This window comes from Cynara cardunculus (assembly GCF_001531365.2).
Source record: "Cynara cardunculus var. scolymus isolate 2C chromosome LG 3, CcrdV1, whole genome shotgun sequence".
Classification (NCBI taxonomy): domain Eukaryota; kingdom Viridiplantae; phylum Streptophyta; class Magnoliopsida; order Asterales; family Asteraceae; genus Cynara; species Cynara cardunculus.
Window position 1 is genome coordinate 31719155 of NC_037530.1, and position 19046 is coordinate 31738200.

Below are 19046 nucleotides of genomic sequence, written 5' to 3' on the forward strand. Positions count from 1 at the left end.
GTAGGATTTGTAACTCCCAATTAAAATATTTGGGAGTTACATAAGAATGACTAATGACCTAAATACCCTTATCATTAATATGTAAGTTACATTTTAATCAAACCCAAAGATGCAACATTATTGGTTGATGTGGGTTAGCAAAGTTTGCACAAAATATTGGGTTAGTATTTGAACCACCCTCTATATAGATATATATATATATATATACACACACACACACATATATTTACACACATAGGATGTATCATATATATAAAAAAAAAGGATAAAAATGTTGAGTACATATGAATAAATGATTCATATGCCAGTCATTGATAAAAGAAAACATGAGTTTACATATGCATATTCAAATGGTTTTTTCCGAATTTACCAATGCACATATTGTATTTTTCATTCCTATTGAAATGCACTAAGTGGTTTGTTTGCGGTTTTGAATTACAAAATCATGATGCAAATCGCACCACATGCTAGTTCATATATATAATCAGATATTTTGTCTTAAAAGTCCAACTAAACTTTATTATCTTTTGAATTTAAATCATGTTGGGTGTATTGGAATTTTGTATCGTATAGATGGTCAACCTTTGAATCTGTATAGAACCTTTGCTTATAAGTATTAAGCTTCAATTGATCATACATTTTAACAGACGTTGAGTACAAACCACATCACCTTCAATTATTATCAATCATTATCATGTTATAATGGTTGTAACTTTTCAGATCTTAAAACTGTATTACTGTTCTTTTTAATGATGTGGCAGAGAAAACTAATTAATCCAGTATGGGTTTCACCATGTAGGGGAATAGCCAGCATATAGAGGGGGGAGGGCCCTCCTATCAAGAGAAAAAACCAAAAACGTTAAAAAAAAACAAGTTATTCCTATATAGAATTAATTAAGGCTCAATAATAATACGAGTTATTGGACATAAATGTGAAACAACAAACTACTATATTACGTCAACTGCTCAACATAGTAGAAGTTCATGATATGGATCAAACTGTGAAATCCCGACCTGATTAAGTTTCCTAATACTGAATTATATATGATGTTCCAATCAATAGTATCATTTATCAAATGAAATAAACATTCAAATCCACAATTTAAATACAAAAATGATAAACATTTTCATAATCAGTTCAATGTTTTCACAACACCAAACACTATGCATCGTGATTGAGAGAAATAACTTAGGGGCCATTTACCTAAACATTTACCTGGTAAGCACTTATCTGTAAATTTCAACACTATCGCTTATTTATCGGGTAAGATTTTATTCACTGAAACGCATCGTATGCAACAATTTATCCCGATAAGCACTAACCATTGTAAGAGTGCTCGTTCTCACTTACCCAATAAGACTCTCGATTCTTGTCTTCGCTCTTACCGAGTAAGATTATTAGCCCTTGCCATATTCATCCGGTAAAGTAAAGTGACTTGGTAAGCGTTTGGTAAACGACATCTTAAAGTAATACCCCAAAATTTGAGCTAGTTTTTAATGGATATTGCAAGTGAATGGCTAATATTGTGAAGTTATAGAAGTGCAAGTTCAAGGGCTAATTTGTGATTAGTGATGACTTGTGGACTTATTGAACCAAATGACTTTTGATATGCCGTAACGACTCGGTGAAGTTGTGAAGACGAAGTGAGAAGTAACTTCGGAAGTCGCCGCAAATTAAGAATGCGACTCATAGATGACGTATTATTGGTTGCGACATAGTTTATTGCGATATGTGTTTATAGGATAAGTTGGTAGAGTTCAATAGCTTGTTTGAACACTTAATATGCATATTAAGATGTATTTTTTTGTAAAAAGAAGGCAACACACATATTCATATATGTACGTTATGGATGGATTCATTCAAAACCCGAATTATTTTCCAGAAAGCACTTCATATTCTAAAGCAGTTTCATCATTTCAACGTGATAAAAGAATATAAAAAAAAAACTTGTACCATTATATATGAGTTTTTCTATTTAAAGTCGGTTTTAGTTGATGATAAGTTAATGTATTCTTATTTAGAACTATTAACTCAGATATAAATTATTTAAAATCTTGTTTTTTGGGTACTTTTTATGTTTATGAATAAACATTATGAAATCAAACACCATTTCTAGAATATGTTCCATTTTGATTTGAAAACAAATATTATTTCGTTGGCTTTTTCTTGTTTTATTATGTCTGTCATGACAACGAAACCCGAGCATCAATTAATAATCCATAATGTATCAAAACAAAAAAAGGGGGAAAATAACATCAAACTTGTCTTTAATGTGTAAGTAACCTATAATTGTCAATCACCATCTGAGACCAAACCCTTATTAACCACCACCAAACAAAGGACACAGGTAATAATCAGAGTATCTTCAACAGGTTCTCAAAAAAAAAAGACGGAAAAACAAAAATCAAAATATTTAAAAAATTTACATTTAATTTTATTATATTATAACACTAATTATGTTATTAAAACATTCAATACATTAATTATAAAAAATTATATTTCCTAAATATTTAATTGACTCTTAATGGGTTAGAATAATAATAAAATCTATTTCTCTCTTTTTATAATTATTTTTAGGGTCATTTGGTTTGCATAATTTGGATTGAATTCCATTTCAATCCCGTTTTTGGTTTAAATGGGAGTTCGGAATTGAAATCCACAAATATTGGATTTAGAAATCCCATGAGTAGTTGGTAACTTTGTATTTCATATGATTTATTTATAATAATTTGTTAAAATATGTTTAAGATATTTGTTTTGTAATAATCAATTAATAAAAGGTAATGTAATTGTTCTAATAACTATTTATAATTTGTTTTTTCTAATTTCAAGTATTTTTTTGTTTTTCTAATTTCAAGTTTTTTCAAAAAATCCAAATAACTTTAAAATATTCTATCAAACCAAAGGCCCCTGCTTTAGATTTCTTGAAAGAACTTGGAATCTTTATTTTATAAGATTTGGAATGGATTTGAATTTCATTATTTATAAATAATTTATAAAAATAAATTATAAATAATTTATTTTTTATTAATTGATTATTATTAAAAAAATGTTTTTAACATATGCTAAAACATCGTCACAAACAAATCCCATAGAATACAAGTTACCTCGTAGGATTTCATTGAAACCGTCGGATTTCAGTTCTAACTTTCCTTTACACCGAACACAGGATTATAATGAAATGCAATACCAAAATCCCATCAAAACTCGCAAACTAAACAGTCTTAGAGCCCATACCCATTTGGTTTGAAGGAAACATTTTGAGGGATTCAAATTTCCCGTAAAAGGATTTGAAATATTTTGTGTGTTCGTTTATACCAACTTCCGCATGGGATTTCTAATTCTAATGTTTGTGGGATTTTATTGAAATCCAGATTTCAATTCCGGAATTTCCTTTAAACAAAAAGGTGAGAGTGGAATGGAATCCAATTCCAAATCCCGAAAAACAAACTGGTTTTAGAGAATTCTCCAAATTTGGAGAAATTTAAACCATCTCTCCTACTTTCTCCATTTCGGAGAATCTTATCAAAATCAGCCAAAAATCTCGCAAATACTCTCCTTTTCCATTTTGAAGAATCCGTTAGAAATGTTTCTAACCAAACCCTATATTATTATTATTTTTATTAACCTGGACATCCAACCCACTATGTGAGCTGACTAATCCCAGGACGACCATCTGCTTTGCAGATAACCCGGAGTCACCGCATTTGAACTTCCGTGACCACAAAAGGATTTTTATTCCTCCCTGGATTTGAACATGTGACCTCCTGGTACTTTTGACCTTTAGAGCCAAACTCAAACCAATCAGGCACCACCCTTATGGTTGATTCAAACCCTATATTGGGCACCATGAAGATTCAATGTCCTTGGCACTCACAAGAAGGAATACAAATTTGCTATCCCAAAATCCTCAATCCCAGTAATCATGTGAATAGACATCAAAACCTTAACACCCTTTTTCTATTGATCATCTTGGGCAAAATATAATTTTAATTCATGTCCACAAAAATAATTATGGTTTTCAAATAATTGCAATATTATGCTGTATTAGAGAAAGTGCTCACTTGCTATTCCAAAGAGTTAATCAGGTCTTTGAAGTTAAACACTAGCCAACCAGCTTTTGCAGAGACTGCCTCGCGAAGTTGGACCCCACCGTAGCAGATAAATAGGTCGGCGCACCCAGGTTTCTGAGCCTACGGAAAACACAAAATCAATAGTTGGTGAATAAATGGATTTTGAGTTGAATCTAATACCAAATAGAGTTTGAGTTGTTTTTACCTCAAGATCAGTGGCACCATCACCAATCATTACTACCATCTTGTATCCATGAGCCTGGTAAGTTCATTTGGTGTTATCAATGAAGTTATTTTAGACTAGCTGAAATATGGATGACAAAAAGACTAACCTTTCTTAGTAGTTCAACTGCAAATGGTTTTCCTCCGCTTCTTGAAGTTGGCTCGTTTGCATCAAATCCCGAAAACTCGCCGGAAGTCTTGAATAGCAGTTGATTAGCAAATATATTTTCAGTTGGTACCCCAAGGATTGATGCAACAGGCTACAAAGAACATGCAAAAACGGTGAGATATAAGTTCACTGCGCACGTGTAGTTTTATTCATTCTTAAAAAACACTAATCAGATAACTTGTCACAGGATATGTCAAAAATTGATATAAAGAGAATAAAACTAAAAGATGAGATATTGTTACAAGTTTCTAGGCAAGCAAGTCAAATATTGGCATAGCATGATAACATGATCTAGTTTCAAGGGAAATGAGACTACAACAATGAAAATAATACTATCTGCCAATAGAAAAGTAATTGATAAAACCATGTCTATTTTGGATTAAAAATGGCATATTTGACCTGAAAGATCAAGATGTATCTCCTAATTTTGGAATATAGGTCCTACTCTAGACGAAAGCCATGAGTTTTAATAGATTCAGCTTTTCAGGGAAGCAAGTTGAAAACGGTACTAATGAATAAAATACATGTAAAATTTGAAGAGCGAAGAAAACCTTCAATGCAGTTATTGATTCTTGGATTGCTTACATTGATCATTTGACGAAAGCCTCCAGAGATCAGATATACAGTTTTACCACTTTCCTTGAGCTTCTGGACCAATTCCTTTATCCCAGGAGAAAGTCTGCCAATTCAAAAGCAAAAACAGTAAAACCATGTGCATACAAAATATTAGAATTCCTTCGTCTTACCTAGTAATAACATCTTATAAGCTTGAGTTCTCATTTAAGGTAGGATGGCTTGAGGAATGAACAAAATTTCTTAGGATTCACAGATATTCTTATCTGCAGAAAGTATTGCACATCTATATTGAAGGAAAAGAAAATTAAAGAAATAAATAAATAAAAGGTTATTCGATTTGGTAAGAAGCAAATATGAACGAGGCAAGAAACAACATAATACCTTGGGGGCCTCTTCTCAAGAAAGTCCTGGACCTGTGATAACGAAGGTTTGAAAAGAGAGAGTCTGGCGGCTAATGCCTCCTCAAAAGGCACTGAACCACCCATTGCTCTGCCAACACACGATAAAATAAATATAAACCCTCACTGAATGCAGAACCATTCTTAATACTGTATAAAACATATATTCAACCTAGCAGTCCATTCAGCAACAGCTTTCCCAGCTCCACAAAATTCAGCAAGTTCATCAATGCCCTCATCCACACACACGGTGCTATCCACATCAAAGCATACAGCATCAGCTTTTTGCCATATATCAAGAACCTCTGAAGTGGTTAAACAAGCCCCAGTTAGATGACAGAGTAAGATCTTGGTGATCTCTTGTCACCTTTTCCATTTTCAATTAAATCATTGTTATTTCAACCAACTAAACACCAAGTCAAATGCATTATGGGTATATATACCTTTGGAAGGTAATGTATTGTCCAATCGACCTGATGAGGAAGCTGTTAATGGCTTAACAGAACCAGCTTTTGAGTTGGATGATGTGGAAGGTCCCATCATCCTGATTGGACCATAGAAGACTCTTCTTCTGCTTGATGTTTGTGTCGGAAAGAGGGGGGTGTTTCCCTGATTACCATAAGCACGAATAGGAATTATTCGTGAACTGATCAACCCTTCCATCAAATTTATCTGGCATAAGGATAACCAAGTATAAATTTATAATATATGACATTTTAAACTTCAATACCAAACTACCAAACAATTCTTAGAATTAAACATCTACAGCAGCCACTTAACACTTTACATGCAACAAACGCTCCACCAGAAAAACATGTGAGAATTACCCAATCGATCCCTCTCATACAAATATACAGTACAAAAACAAATTTGATGTGCAACCAAATAAAAGATGCCTTTTGTGCTGTTTTATGATAGCATAACAAATATTGTAAAAATATAATAAAATGCTAACTCCCTTTGTTGAATTAAACCACAGCACTGCCATTCACTATGTAAAGGACAGCCAAAATAACATAGTAAAATAGTATCGAACAATTTTGTTCGTATATGAAGTATACTCATAAAAGAAAAAAGTAGTGCCTGGTAGCAAAACTGAATCATGGTTATAAATATTTCCCTGTTTTCATAGAACTTAGCTAAGAATTTAGTTTCATGGTACTTGGTTTTTTAGTTCACAAGACTCCCAATGAGCACTCTTCCAAGTTGATAACAAGAAAAGTACATAGAAATAGAAGCAGCCGTGCATCCCTTGTAATGAATAGCAGCAGCTCCTTGATACAACAATCCATGGATTATTTGCTTTCTTCAAAATCTTTTCTCTTTTAAATAAAATTCTTTTGAATAGACCTTGATTCAAGAACAATTAACATGTTATGGTTCATTCACAATTACATAATTCAATCCATCAAAATCCTATGACCCAATGCTCCTCAATCTCCAGCATATAATCAGTTAATGGTTTAATAAGCTGCTGCTTCTCAATCTTCAACTTTTCCCCCCTCTGAGAAAGGAGCCCATGTTGATTTTGGATGTCAAAAAAGCTAAGAAGTTGTTCACCAAAAAAATTGGGTACGTGCTGATAAGGTGACTCTGTCTGATATAATGATGACTGAAAGATGATTGCTTACCAAGTGTTCTATAGTAAGCACAATCAACAGAAAATTATCATTTTAACCCTCTATATGAAGTGTTAATGAAATATGACTGTTTATATAATTAAGGTCTGAATGACAGAAAATTACAATTTTCGTGATTTAAATATATTTAGACAAGAAAATATGTTAAATTCATTCATATTTCAGTAGAAGTAGATTTTCCAAACATCAATACCAAAAAGAAATCGTTTCCTATTTCAAAGCATGATCAATATGGGGTCTATTCCAAAGAACAATTTTCTCATATTCCATTATTACATATTGTTAATCATCTAACTCTTCTTACAGAATTAAGAATCCCTATCAATTCTAAAATTCAACATGTCGGCTCTTACATAGCTGTTGAATTCTTAAATATCCTAAGATTCAAACTTGGATCGCAGCTATTCTAAACTTGAAAATGCACATACATAGCTGTTGAATCCTTAATTATCCCACTTTAAGATCTTGCAATGCTGCTGCAATCTCAACCATGAGTAAGCTTTGAACAATTTGTTTTCATGTTAAACGTATTTTTCTATTGTAGAGGACATTTGAACAGTTTGTACAAGGCATCTATAAAGATGTTTTCCATCACAAGGCAACTATAATTGATAGTTCAACAGAGCAACATGGATGTTTCTTACCAAATAAACTCATCATCGTAGACTTGTATGCTTATTTTTAGAATCAATTCAAAGAAGCATCAGATGTATAAGAACAGATACCGGCATTGAATGATCAATCAATCCCGGGTAGTTTTCTTAAAATCAAAAGAGAATTTTCTATCAGTGTCTTGCCCTTATACACTACATTCTTCATGAACAACAACAAAAATGATATATTCTTTATGAGCTTAGCAAACTAAATACAACTTTCGAAGATAAGGTTTCAAACAAAAACAGCAGAAAAGTTAGGGTTTCAAGAGTAGATAGCAGATCAAGTTTGGGGTACCTGTTCGTTCGAGACGAGCAGAGAGTAGATCGGAGACACGGAGAAGAGAGGATGAGGAGGAAGGCCCTAGAATCGAATCAACTCAAAGCAACGATTCTAATCGCTGGAGAGAAGCCGACGTTGAAGAATCAAAATGCAGAAATGTGGATCGTATTGGATTCCATTAATGGTGCTTGGAATCTTTTTGGTTTTGGAGTTGAAGAATTTGTTGGGGATTTATTTATTTCTTGAATCTCACCAACCACGGACGCCGGTTGTTAGAAACTGAACTGTTTGAAATTGCTTATAAAAATAATTTGTTGACTCATTTTGGTATGACGTCGGTAATAAACATTTTTAAGTGTTTAAATAAACAATTTATATTGGTGTCAAACCGGTAATAAACAGTTTTTAAAAAGTTAAACTCTTCTGACTTATAATAAATTGATAAGTGTTTTTTTAGAAAAGCATAAGTTATTTCAAATAAGCAATCTCAAACACCCCCTGTATGTTCCAGGAGGTCTTAAAAACAACTTTAAATGTATAAGGTATTATTTTTTGTAGAGCAATATAAATTTACACATAAAGGTGGCGTTTGGTTCGCAGAATGTTTTTGGATGGAATGGAATATGTTAAAAGAATTTGACTTTGAAGGAATTGAAATGGAATGTTGTCAGGTTTGACTACATGTTTGGTTGACAGACATTAGAATGGAATCTGTTAAGAAATTGGAATCTTTCTGTTTGGTTCACCGAATGTAACTTTAGAATTGGAATAAATTTTTGGTAAATGACCAAAATACCATTTTTTAAAAATTTTAATTTTTTAAAACTAAAAATACTTTAATAAAATAATTATTTAATATGTAAAACAATATAAAATACACAACCCAAATATAATCATAAGCCAAACGACATTACTAAATCGACGGTGGTCGGCGGTGGTTCAGATCGATGGTGGTCCACAGTGGTTTAGATGGTGGTGGTCCTAAGTGATTCAAATCGATGGTGGTCCGCAGTGGTTCAGATGGAGGTGGTCAGCGGTGGTTCAAATAGGCGGTGGCGGCGGTGGTTGTTCAAATCGATGGTGGTTGGCGGTGTCCGACGGTGATTCAGATCAATGGTAGTCGTCAGTGGTTGGCAGTGATATAGATCGATGGTGGTCCATTGTGGTTCAGGTGACGATGGTCATATATGGTTCAGATCGGCGATGGATCATATCGGTGATGGTCAATGGTGGTTTAGATCGACGGTGCTTTAGAGTGGTAGTAGTTGGCGGTGGTTCAGATCGATGGTAGTCCGTGGTGGTTCAGATGATGATGTTCGACAGTGATTCAGATCGGTGGTGGTCCATGGTGGTTCAGATGTCGGTTATCGTCAAAGCTTCAGATTGACGGTGAATCAGATCAGTGGTGGCTCAGATCGGTGGTAGTCGCTGGTGGTGGTCGACATTATTTTAGATCGGTGGTAGACGGTGGTGGTGGTCGACGGTGGTTCAGATAGGTGGTATTCGATGATGGTCGACGATGGTTCAGATCAGTGGTAGTCGGTGGTGGTGGTGGTGGTGGTCAGCATGGTTTAGATTGGTGGTGGTTCATCGGCGGTGGTTTAGATTGACGGTGAATCAGATCAGTGGTGGCTTAGATCGGCGGTGGTTTGGATCCGTGGTAGTCGGCGGTGGTTCAGATCAATTTTGGTCGGCGGTGGTTCAGATCGGTGGTAGTCGACGGTGGTTCAGATCGGTGGTAGTCGACGGTGGTGGTCGGCGATGGTTCAGACCGGTGGTGGTCGGCGGTGGTTCAGACCGGTGGTGGTCTGCGGTGGTTCAGACCGGTGGTGGTCGGCGGTGGTTCAGACCGGTGGTGGTCGGCGGTGGTTCAAACCGATGGTGGTCGGCGGTGGTTCAAACCGATGGTGGTCGACGGTGGTGGTCGGCGGTGGTTCAGACCGGTGGTGGTCGGCGGTGGTTCAGACCAGTGGTAGTTGGCGGTGGTGGTCGGCGGTGGTTCAGACCGTTGGTAGTCGGCGGTGGTTCAGACCGGTGGTAGTCAGCGGTGGTGGTCGGCGGTGGTTCAAATCGGTGGTAGTCGGCGGTGGTTCAGTTCGGTGGTGGTGGTTGACGGTGGTTCAGATCGGTGGTAGTCGGTGATGGTGGCGGTGGTTCAGATCGGTGGTGGTGGTCGGCGGTGGTGGTCGGTGGTGGTGGTCGACGGTGGTTCAGATCAATAGTGGTCGAGAGGTGGTTGACGATGATCATATTGAGTTTTATGAGATTATAATATATTAGGTTAAGAGCATATTTGGTATAATAAAGATAGAGATTTCATTCCATCAAAATACCATGTAGTTGCTAAGGAATGTTAAAATCCTTTATCCAATGGAATTCATAGGAATCTGAAGATTCCTTTCGCTGAAAAGAATGAACCAAACGAAGGAAATGAATCTGGTCAAAGGAATTCAACATTCCAATTCCTTCAGATTCCTCCAGAGTCTGTGAACCAAACGCCACCCGAACACCCCCTATATGTTCCAGGAGGTCTTAAAAACAACTTTAAATGTATAAAGTATTATTTTTTGTAGAGCAATATAAATTTATACATAAAGTCTTATAAGTCTTGATTTCGGCTCCCAAAAAAGCGATTTCAGCTCCCAAAGACGCCGATTCTTTATCCAATTGCAACAATTTGACTCATTCTTTTCAATTTCAAACAAGTTGAACCATCAATGCTTCCCTTTCAAAAAGGCGATTCACGTTCCAACACCATCACTGCTTCCCTCCTCCCTCTGGCGTCCTTGCCACCTCTCCTCCTATCGTCTGGTGTTCCTCCTTGCTGCATGGCCTCTATTCTGAGAAAATGGAGAACTAAAGAGAGGGAAGAGTAAAAATCAAACATAATAGAAGAGTTATCATCTCCTCTGATTTTTTTTACTCCCTCCTTCATCTTCTATTCTTTTTGTGTTAAATGAAGGTAAGAATCAAAACCCTAGAATTCAATAAAGATTAGGGTTCTTATCAAGGTTAGTTCTCCACCAATTCGTTCTATCGATCTCTAATTCTCTACTGGAATCATATGATTATAACGTTAGGGTTCTATACATTCTTCTTCGGATTTGATTATCCATCGCTCCATCTCAGGTAACGGTTTTTATCGAATTCAAACTCTCCATTTTGACTGTTGGTAATTAGAAAAGGAATCAATTGTAAATAAAGATGTTTTTCCCGGTATAAATAAATGTAATCGATTCCTCTTCCATGGGTTTTAGGTTTGAAGCAATACACTAGGTTTGGTTGTTAGATCGAACACCAGTCTTATCATTTCCTGTATTTATGGCTGCTTGTTGGTAAACTGTTTTACTATCTCTGACTTTTGCTCTTTTCTTTATTTATTTTGGGTTTTAGGTTTTGAAGTGATTCAAGGTGGTTGTAACGTCTAATTGTTATTTTTTTTGGTTTAGGAGGATATTTGAAGCTTCAATAGATTGATGATTTTTCATCCATAGACATTAACATGAATATGATATCTATCATTTTTTTACTAGTTCGGTTTACTCATTTATATACAGTGTAACAGATGTCGTTGAAATTCATTCTGTTTTACAAACTTAATGATCCACAATCAACCGATAAAAGTCAGGCTGTGGGAAGATATGATTCATTTTTATATTAACAGTATTTTCAATTGAGCCTCTACTGTCCATAGGTTACAATGATGTTCCATCCTTAACATGTTAGTGATAATGCTTAAATCTTTCTTCTAGAAAGCTCCTGAGCTACCAAAACATAAACAACTTATAATGAAAGGTATGTTCTTTATTTTCCGTGTTGTAATTGCCACAACTGAAAATTTACTGTAACTCTCTTTTTTGTTGGACTTTCTGATCTTGCTATACCCAAAATTTTGTTTAGTTTGTTGGTCATCACATCTGTCTATTAACTTGCGGAAACTGAACAAATGGAAAGGGTTCTTTGAGTTGCACATCAAGTGTGATTAAGGATTCATTCAGTTGAAGTTCGTTATCAGTTTATGTTAACAAAATTTTTATAGGATTGTTTTGCTATTTCGAGCTATTAATTTTTCGTGTATGGGTCACAAGAGCTTTATATATTTTTATTATTCTAGGATGGTTTCTGGGCTTTGAATGTCCTACATGATCATTTATGGTTTCAACAGTTGTTGCTCTGTATCAGCTTCTGTTTTGATCAGATTAAGGTGGTTGGATTTGTAGACTCCTTGGATGTAGATGTTGGTATGGATGTTTTCACGGTAACTGTTAAAGTGGAGATTGGACTATTGTGCAGTTAATCTAGAGGCGGTGGGGTTTGATTTTTGGTCATTTCAATTAATTAGAATATTGGTTTCTATTTCGGTTTGTACAAGATAATTTATTTATTTTTCAAATGTATTCACTAGATATTTGTTTATTCCTTCATTATAATTATTTAGACAACATAATTGATTTTCATGCTTGTGTACAATAAGGTAGTGTTTGGTACGCTGACTGGATGGGACAAGACGGGACGGGACAGGACAGGACGGGACAAGACTAATTGTCTGTCCTATGTTTGGTACGACTAGGACAGGACGGGACAAAACTATTAAAATGACCATATTACCCTTAAATGTTGTTCAATGTTATTTTATATCATATAATAATTGTAAAATTACAACAAATCAATCAAAATATTGTCATTTTAACTTTAGTCTCATGTTGTTCCACCTTTTTTGGTGAAACAAAAAAAATCAAGATTTGTCCCACTAAAATTAAAAATAGTCCCACCTTGTCCCATGTTTTTTTTGTCCATGGCATGCCAAACATGGGACTATTTTTTTTTGTCCCGTCCTGTCCCATGTAGTCTGCATACCAAACGCACCCTAAAGTTCACCTCGATTCCTTATTTGTTACATTGTACTTGATTATATCTTGTTGCATCGCACGAGTACTCAACTATAAAAAATCGAGGTTTAAATATTTCTAAGGGTTCCCCTGAAAGATCGAATGTCTAAAAATAAGTTTTGTACTTTTTAATGAATAGTTGCACTATTTTTAGTTGTAGGCTTACTAGAAAATTTGACATCCCGTTGCATTGCACAGACACACAACTAATTATTTATAATATTGATCGGTTACTCAAAAAACCCTACTTTAAATCTTATCGGTTTAAACAATCTTCATATTAAATCTCAGTCTTTTAAATTATTTATTTTAAGATTAATAATAAATCATCTTCAACCTCTACCTTTCCAAGCACCTTAACCTCAGTTCTCTTCAATTTCAAATTACATTTATGCCCTTATAATTAGTCATTTGATTTATTTTATATCCATTGCTTTTTTTCATTTACCACCTTTATTGTATTAACACAAATAATCATATATGAAGTATATGCATTTAAAAAATACGTTTCATTTTTTTTTACAAATTATATTATTATAATCATCTCATCAGTATCTTCAAATTGAGCTCATTATTGAATATTTTTTTATTTAATAATATTATTAAATATCATAAATACATACGAATGAATCTGTTTTATATCCATACATTTTCATTTTACCATTTATCTGCCTATACTATATTATAAAGCATGTTAAATGGTTATTGTTGAATTTTTAAGAGGTAACACGTTCAACAAGATAATTCAAAATAAGATAATTTTTTTATTTTCAAGTTACATTTTTTGCCATTTTAATTAGTTATTTAATTTACCATATATCCTTTTCTTTTTCATTTTTCATTTTACACATTTATCGTATTAACACATATAATTATATATTAACTAAAATACATTAAAAAATGTTTCTTTTTTTATAAATTATACAATTATAATCATCTCATCAATACCTTCAAAATGAGCTCAATATTCCTTCTCAATTTCAACCACCCCCACCCATCCTCCAAAGAGCCCTAATTTTTCTTACTCACTCTCCTGAGTTCACGATCTCTCTCTCTCAATTGGATTGCTTATAACTGATATGCTCTTCAAATATGTCACCCACCCATCTTAAATCCATATCTTATATCAAAGCTATACCTAAGAGTGTTCACGTTACAGTTTTGTACGGTTTAAACATTTTTCCAAACCGCAAACCATACCACATAAATCGTATCAAACCGCACTTTATACTTACAATTAAATGATTATATGGGCATCGGTTGTTATGCGAATGAGGCTCATGCAACCACGAGGGGTATTTCTATATGCTTGGCTATGATAGATTGAGTTGTATGAAGTGTACTTTTTAAAAATTTGTAATGATAACAAAGTAATTTATTTTTGTTTAATAATATAATTTTTATAAGGATGATAATTGTGTATTCTCTTAAAATTTAATTATTATCTTAATTATATTTTAATTTTTTATATTTAAAATAAGATGTTTATATTGTATTAAATTATGTTCATCTGCGGTTAGTTACACGAATTCAAAAATATAATTTTAATAAGTTATATTTATACATAACTAGAAGGGTACTCGTGCAATGCATCGAGATACATTTTGATTTCAGTATTTCGTTTTATTCCTTTTTTATGTCGATATAATACGGTTTTATGTGGTTTTGAGAGAAAGAGATAATATTTTTATCTTTGAATAAAATATTATAAAATTTTGAAAAATATATACCGATATCAGTATCAAATTAACCTTTTTAAAAGTTCTTGTGTTTTGGTGTAATGTCCTTAATTCAAATTTTCAATTATAGTTTAATTTAGGTTTAGTAACAAAGAAATTTAATTTAGGTTTAATAATATAATTTTTTTATAAAGATAATAACTAAAATATCCTGTTAGAACTCAGTGATTATCCTAATTATATTTTATATTTATATATTTAAAATAAGATGTTTATCCAATATTTGATTATGTTTATCTACAATTAGTTACACGAATTCAAACATGGAGCTTTATTAAGTTGTACTTATGCACAATTTACTTGTAATCTTAAATTTTAAGTAATATGCATCAATAAACAGTACCTCGTGCATAAAAATGATTTTTAAGAGTTTTTGTCAAATGTTTTATAATATAGTATAGATTATGTGTTTAGCTTATATAGTTTATAAATTATTGTTATTTTTATCACGAACTAATTCTAACCTTTTAAGTACAAACAATTATAATAATAAATAATTATAAATCACAAAGATAAAAAAAATTGTAATAATAAGGACGAAAATAACAATGAATTACAAACTATATCAATATGGATGAAAATCGCAATTTCTAAACCAAAAGAATAAAAACCATAATTTTTAAAAAACCATAAAACTAAAAACATAATTTACTCTCCATTTTTTAAACTCGATTTACATGTTTCGTACTGTTGGGCAATATTTAAAATGGCGTGAGATGTGGTATGATGATGTTGTGACGAGGACAAGTCTTAAATCTTATACGCCAGGGCGATGATGTGTCGTTTTTCAATGCGTGACATAAGTCGTTTTTTATATGTAACTTGGTCATATCAGTTGAAATTTTTTTCCCTCTTCTTTTGTTTGCCCACCACTTTTTATACGATAAATTTGTATGTCATATATATAGTTTTATGTAAGCATATGCGTTTTCTGTGTATTATTCAAAGTAATGATATTAAAAAATTTGCATGCATCATAGAGGAAGAAAAATCATATATATATATATATATATATATATATATATATATATTATTTATAAAAATAGTTTTTGAATAAGTATTTAAAATAGAGCTAATTTTACAGTTACGTTTTAATAATGAAAATGTAGCGAGATACATCTTGATTTTAATGTTATTTTTTTTTTGTCTTAGACAATGTTATAATACGGTTTTATATGGTTTTTAGATAAAAAAACGATAATTTTTTATTTTTGAATAGAATATAAATATGAAGATATCATAAAAATTTGAAAAAATATATATATTAATATTAGTACCAAAACTAACAATTTAAAATTTCTTTTTTTTTTGTAATTTCTTTAACTCATTTTTTATTTAATAATATAATTTTTTATAAAAATAATAATTAAATATTTTGTTAGAATTTAATGATTATTTTAATTATATTTTAGATTTTTTATATTTAAAATACGATGTTTATCCTCTATTTAGTTATGTGTATCTATAATTAGTTACACGAGTTCAAATATTGAGCTTTAATAAATTATGCGTATGCACAATTTATTTGTAATATAAAATTTTAAGTAATATGCATCTAAACAGTATTTGATGTATAAAAAAATAATTTTTAAAAAATTTTATCAAATATTTTATAATATAGTATATATTTACTTATAATATTAAATTTTAAAACAACAGACAAGATAATCATGAAACACACAAAGTATAAAACCAGGAGACCTCATGTCATAGGATCATAACCCTAGTTGGCGGAGAAGGAAACGATGACTTCGCCGGAGAAGCGATGCTTGTACGAAGTCCTTGGTCTCCAGCGGGATTGCACGGCGGACGAAATCCGGTCGGCGTACAGAAAGCTTGCACTGCAACGCCACCCCGACAAGCTAATCAAATCCGGCGTTACTGAAGCTGAAGCCACCGCTTCCTTCCAAGAGCTCGTCAACGCTTATGAGGTCCTCTCCGATGTGCGAGAACGCGCCTGGTACGACTCTCATCGCTCTCAAATCCTCTTCTCTGGTTCAAACCCTAGCAATTCATCCTCTGCCTCAGCCATCGTCCCCGATCTCTTTAGCTTCTTCTCTAATTCCGTGTTTTCGGGGTTTTCGGATAAAGGTAAGGGGTTCTATAAGGTTTACGCTGATGTGTTTGACAAAATCTATCATAACGAATTGAATTTTGCGAAGAGGTTAGGGTTAGGTAATGTGGTTAAAGAGGCACCTTTGATGGGCAATTTGGATAGTCCATATGCACAAGTGAATGCGTTTTATGGGTACTGGTTAGGGTTTGTAACTGTGATGGATTTTGTGTGGGCCGATGAATATGATGCAATGGCGGGACCGAGTAGGAAGTCTAGAAGGTTGATGGAGGAGGAGAATAAGAAGATCAGGAAGAAGGCCAGAAGGGAATATAATGAAACAGTTAGGGGTTTGGCAGAGTTTGTGAAGAAGAGGGATAAGAGGGTGATTGATATGCAGATGAAGAGGAATGAAGAAACACAGAGAAAGAAAGAGGAGGAAAGGGCAAAGAAGAAGGAAATCGCAAGGGAGAAGGCAGAGAGAGCGAGGGCGTATGAGGAGCCTGATTGGGCACGGGTGGAGGAGGAGATGGTGGAGGAGGTGGTGGAGGAGGAAGAGAGAAAGAATGAGTTGTACTGTGTGGCATGTGGGAAGAAGTTCAAAAGTGATAAACAATGGAAGAATCATGAGCAATCTAAGAAGCACAAAGAAAAAGTGGCAGAATTGAGGGAAGCTTTTGGAGAAGAAGATGATGATCGGAGAACCGAAGAGAACGATAGTGATGGTAAGGTTTCAGGTGATGGAGATGCGTCTGTGTCTGTTGATGAGGTTGAAAAGCTGAAAGAACAGTTTGAAGGTGTTGAAATTCAGGAGGAAGAGAACGATTATGATCAAGAAAGCCAATCAGAGGAGGAAATTGTTGATATTGCTGATGATGGAAGGGGAGGACTCAATGGGGTGATTGAAGAGCTGGGAATGGATGATAATGATGATGAGACTAGTGTGTTAGAAGCAATGTTATCCAAGAGCAGGAAAAATCTTGGATCCACAAGGAAGCCAAAGCCTTCAAAGAAAGTTTATGTTGAAGCTGAAGCTGAAGAGGTAGACTTGATGGAATATAATAATAAAAAAGGTAGAAGAAAGAGGGGAGTTAGGAAAGATACGGCTGAAAGAGCTGACAATAAAGAACACCAAAGAATTGATGAGCCTGAAATAAGTAGCAAGGCTGAGCTAGATAACAAATGTGATGATGATTCACACATCGAGAAACTACCATCATCTCAACCTTGTGCAGAAGATGAGAAAAATGGCCGAGGAGAGGATGAACCCACAGTAAAGATCAAGGTCTCAAAGCAAGAACCTGCAATGAACGTTGCCAATAAAAAGGAGGGGAGTTCGAAAGCAAAAGTTTCTTCTAAAGGAAAGAAACAGAAGGTACTATCTATCTTTTTTACCAATGTGTATTTAAGCTAACATAGTTTGCTTTTGTTATACCTACAAAGCCATGTTAGTTTACTGAAATAGTGTGGGTGCGTTTCATATGCGCAACAGGATATAACAAAAACTTCTTGTCTCACGTTTGGCGGTTTTGACCGGGGACAGGACAAGACTGAATGGGACAAAATTGCATTTTTTGTCACGTCAAAACTCAAAACAAAATCCTGAAAACTTTCACAATTTTTTCACAAGTCATTTTTGCCTGTCCAGTTCCATCTGTGTACCAAACGCACCTTGAAAGAGCATTTTGTTGCTTCTCTTTGATTTTGTTTGGTCTAATATCACATTATTTCTTATCTGACCACAGGGAACATCAAGAAGTTCTGGGCATGAATGTGATACCTGTGGAATAGACTTTGATTCAAGGTATTTACAAGCTGTCTGAGGTCAATATTTTCTGTATTTCGTACCTCTACCTGTTGGCACTTGGGCTTATTAATATTGTTTCTCACTTTCTCTGGCAGGAACAAATTACATAAACATTTGAGTGACACTGGTCATGCTGCACTCAAATCACGGTGACAATGAAGTCTAAGAATATCGGAGAAGTTCACATTCCAGGAGTTTGGGGGCTTAAATGGTATCAATTTTGTTTTACAATTCAATCCTTTCTAGAGTAGGATTATATGTTGCCAGATTGGTGATATCAATTTTGCAAGTGCAAGTTGTTTTGATATGGAGAACAATAGTTTCAAAATTTGTTTCAAAATACACCTTTGGGTACTTCTCTGTCATCAACAAAGGACTAATGTCCAATTCTAATATTCTTTATTTGTACTTCTTATAGAGTAGCAAGCATTTTGATGATTATTATAGTTACACATGTACCATTTACGTTCGCAATAAAGTCACAAGCGTTTTCCTTATGTGTGGAGTAAGTTACGCCATCTATCTTGAACCAGTATTAAGATT

General features: G+C 33.8%; 2 protein-coding genes across 3 annotated transcripts; one reads left to right on the top strand and one right to left on the bottom strand.

Annotated features, from left to right (window-relative positions):
* Positions 1-3929: 3929 nt before the first annotated feature.
* On the bottom strand, positions 3930-8290 carry LOC112509521 (phosphoserine phosphatase, chloroplastic). Of its 2 annotated transcripts, none has more exons than XM_025114515.1 (8): positions 8031-8290; positions 5883-6111; positions 5612-5744; positions 5423-5530; positions 5051-5144; positions 4407-4556; positions 4280-4333; positions 3930-4194 (listed from the first exon to the last, which is right to left on the bottom strand). In XM_025114515.1, exons 2-8 carry the CDS (start codon positions 6100-6102, stop codon positions 4069-4071), a joined length of 885 nt encoding a protein of 294 aa, XP_024970283.1. In that variant the 5' UTR covers positions 6103-6111; positions 8031-8290; the 3' UTR covers positions 3930-4068. The 2 variants fall into 2 exon arrangements, with proteins under 2 accessions (XP_024970283.1, XP_024970285.1); XM_025114517.1 differs by having other exon boundaries at positions 5883-6048; positions 8031-8180.
* Positions 8291-16383: 8093 nt separating this feature from the next.
* Positions 16384-19000, top strand: LOC112509311 (DNAJ protein JJJ1 homolog). Its single transcript, XM_025114195.1, has 3 exons — positions 16384-18071; positions 18442-18500; positions 18599-19000. Exons 1-3 carry the CDS (start codon positions 16389-16391, stop codon positions 18654-18656), a joined length of 1800 nt encoding a protein of 599 aa, XP_024969963.1. The 5' UTR covers positions 16384-16388; the 3' UTR covers positions 18657-19000.
* The last annotated feature ends 46 nt before the right edge of the window (positions 19001-19046 follow it).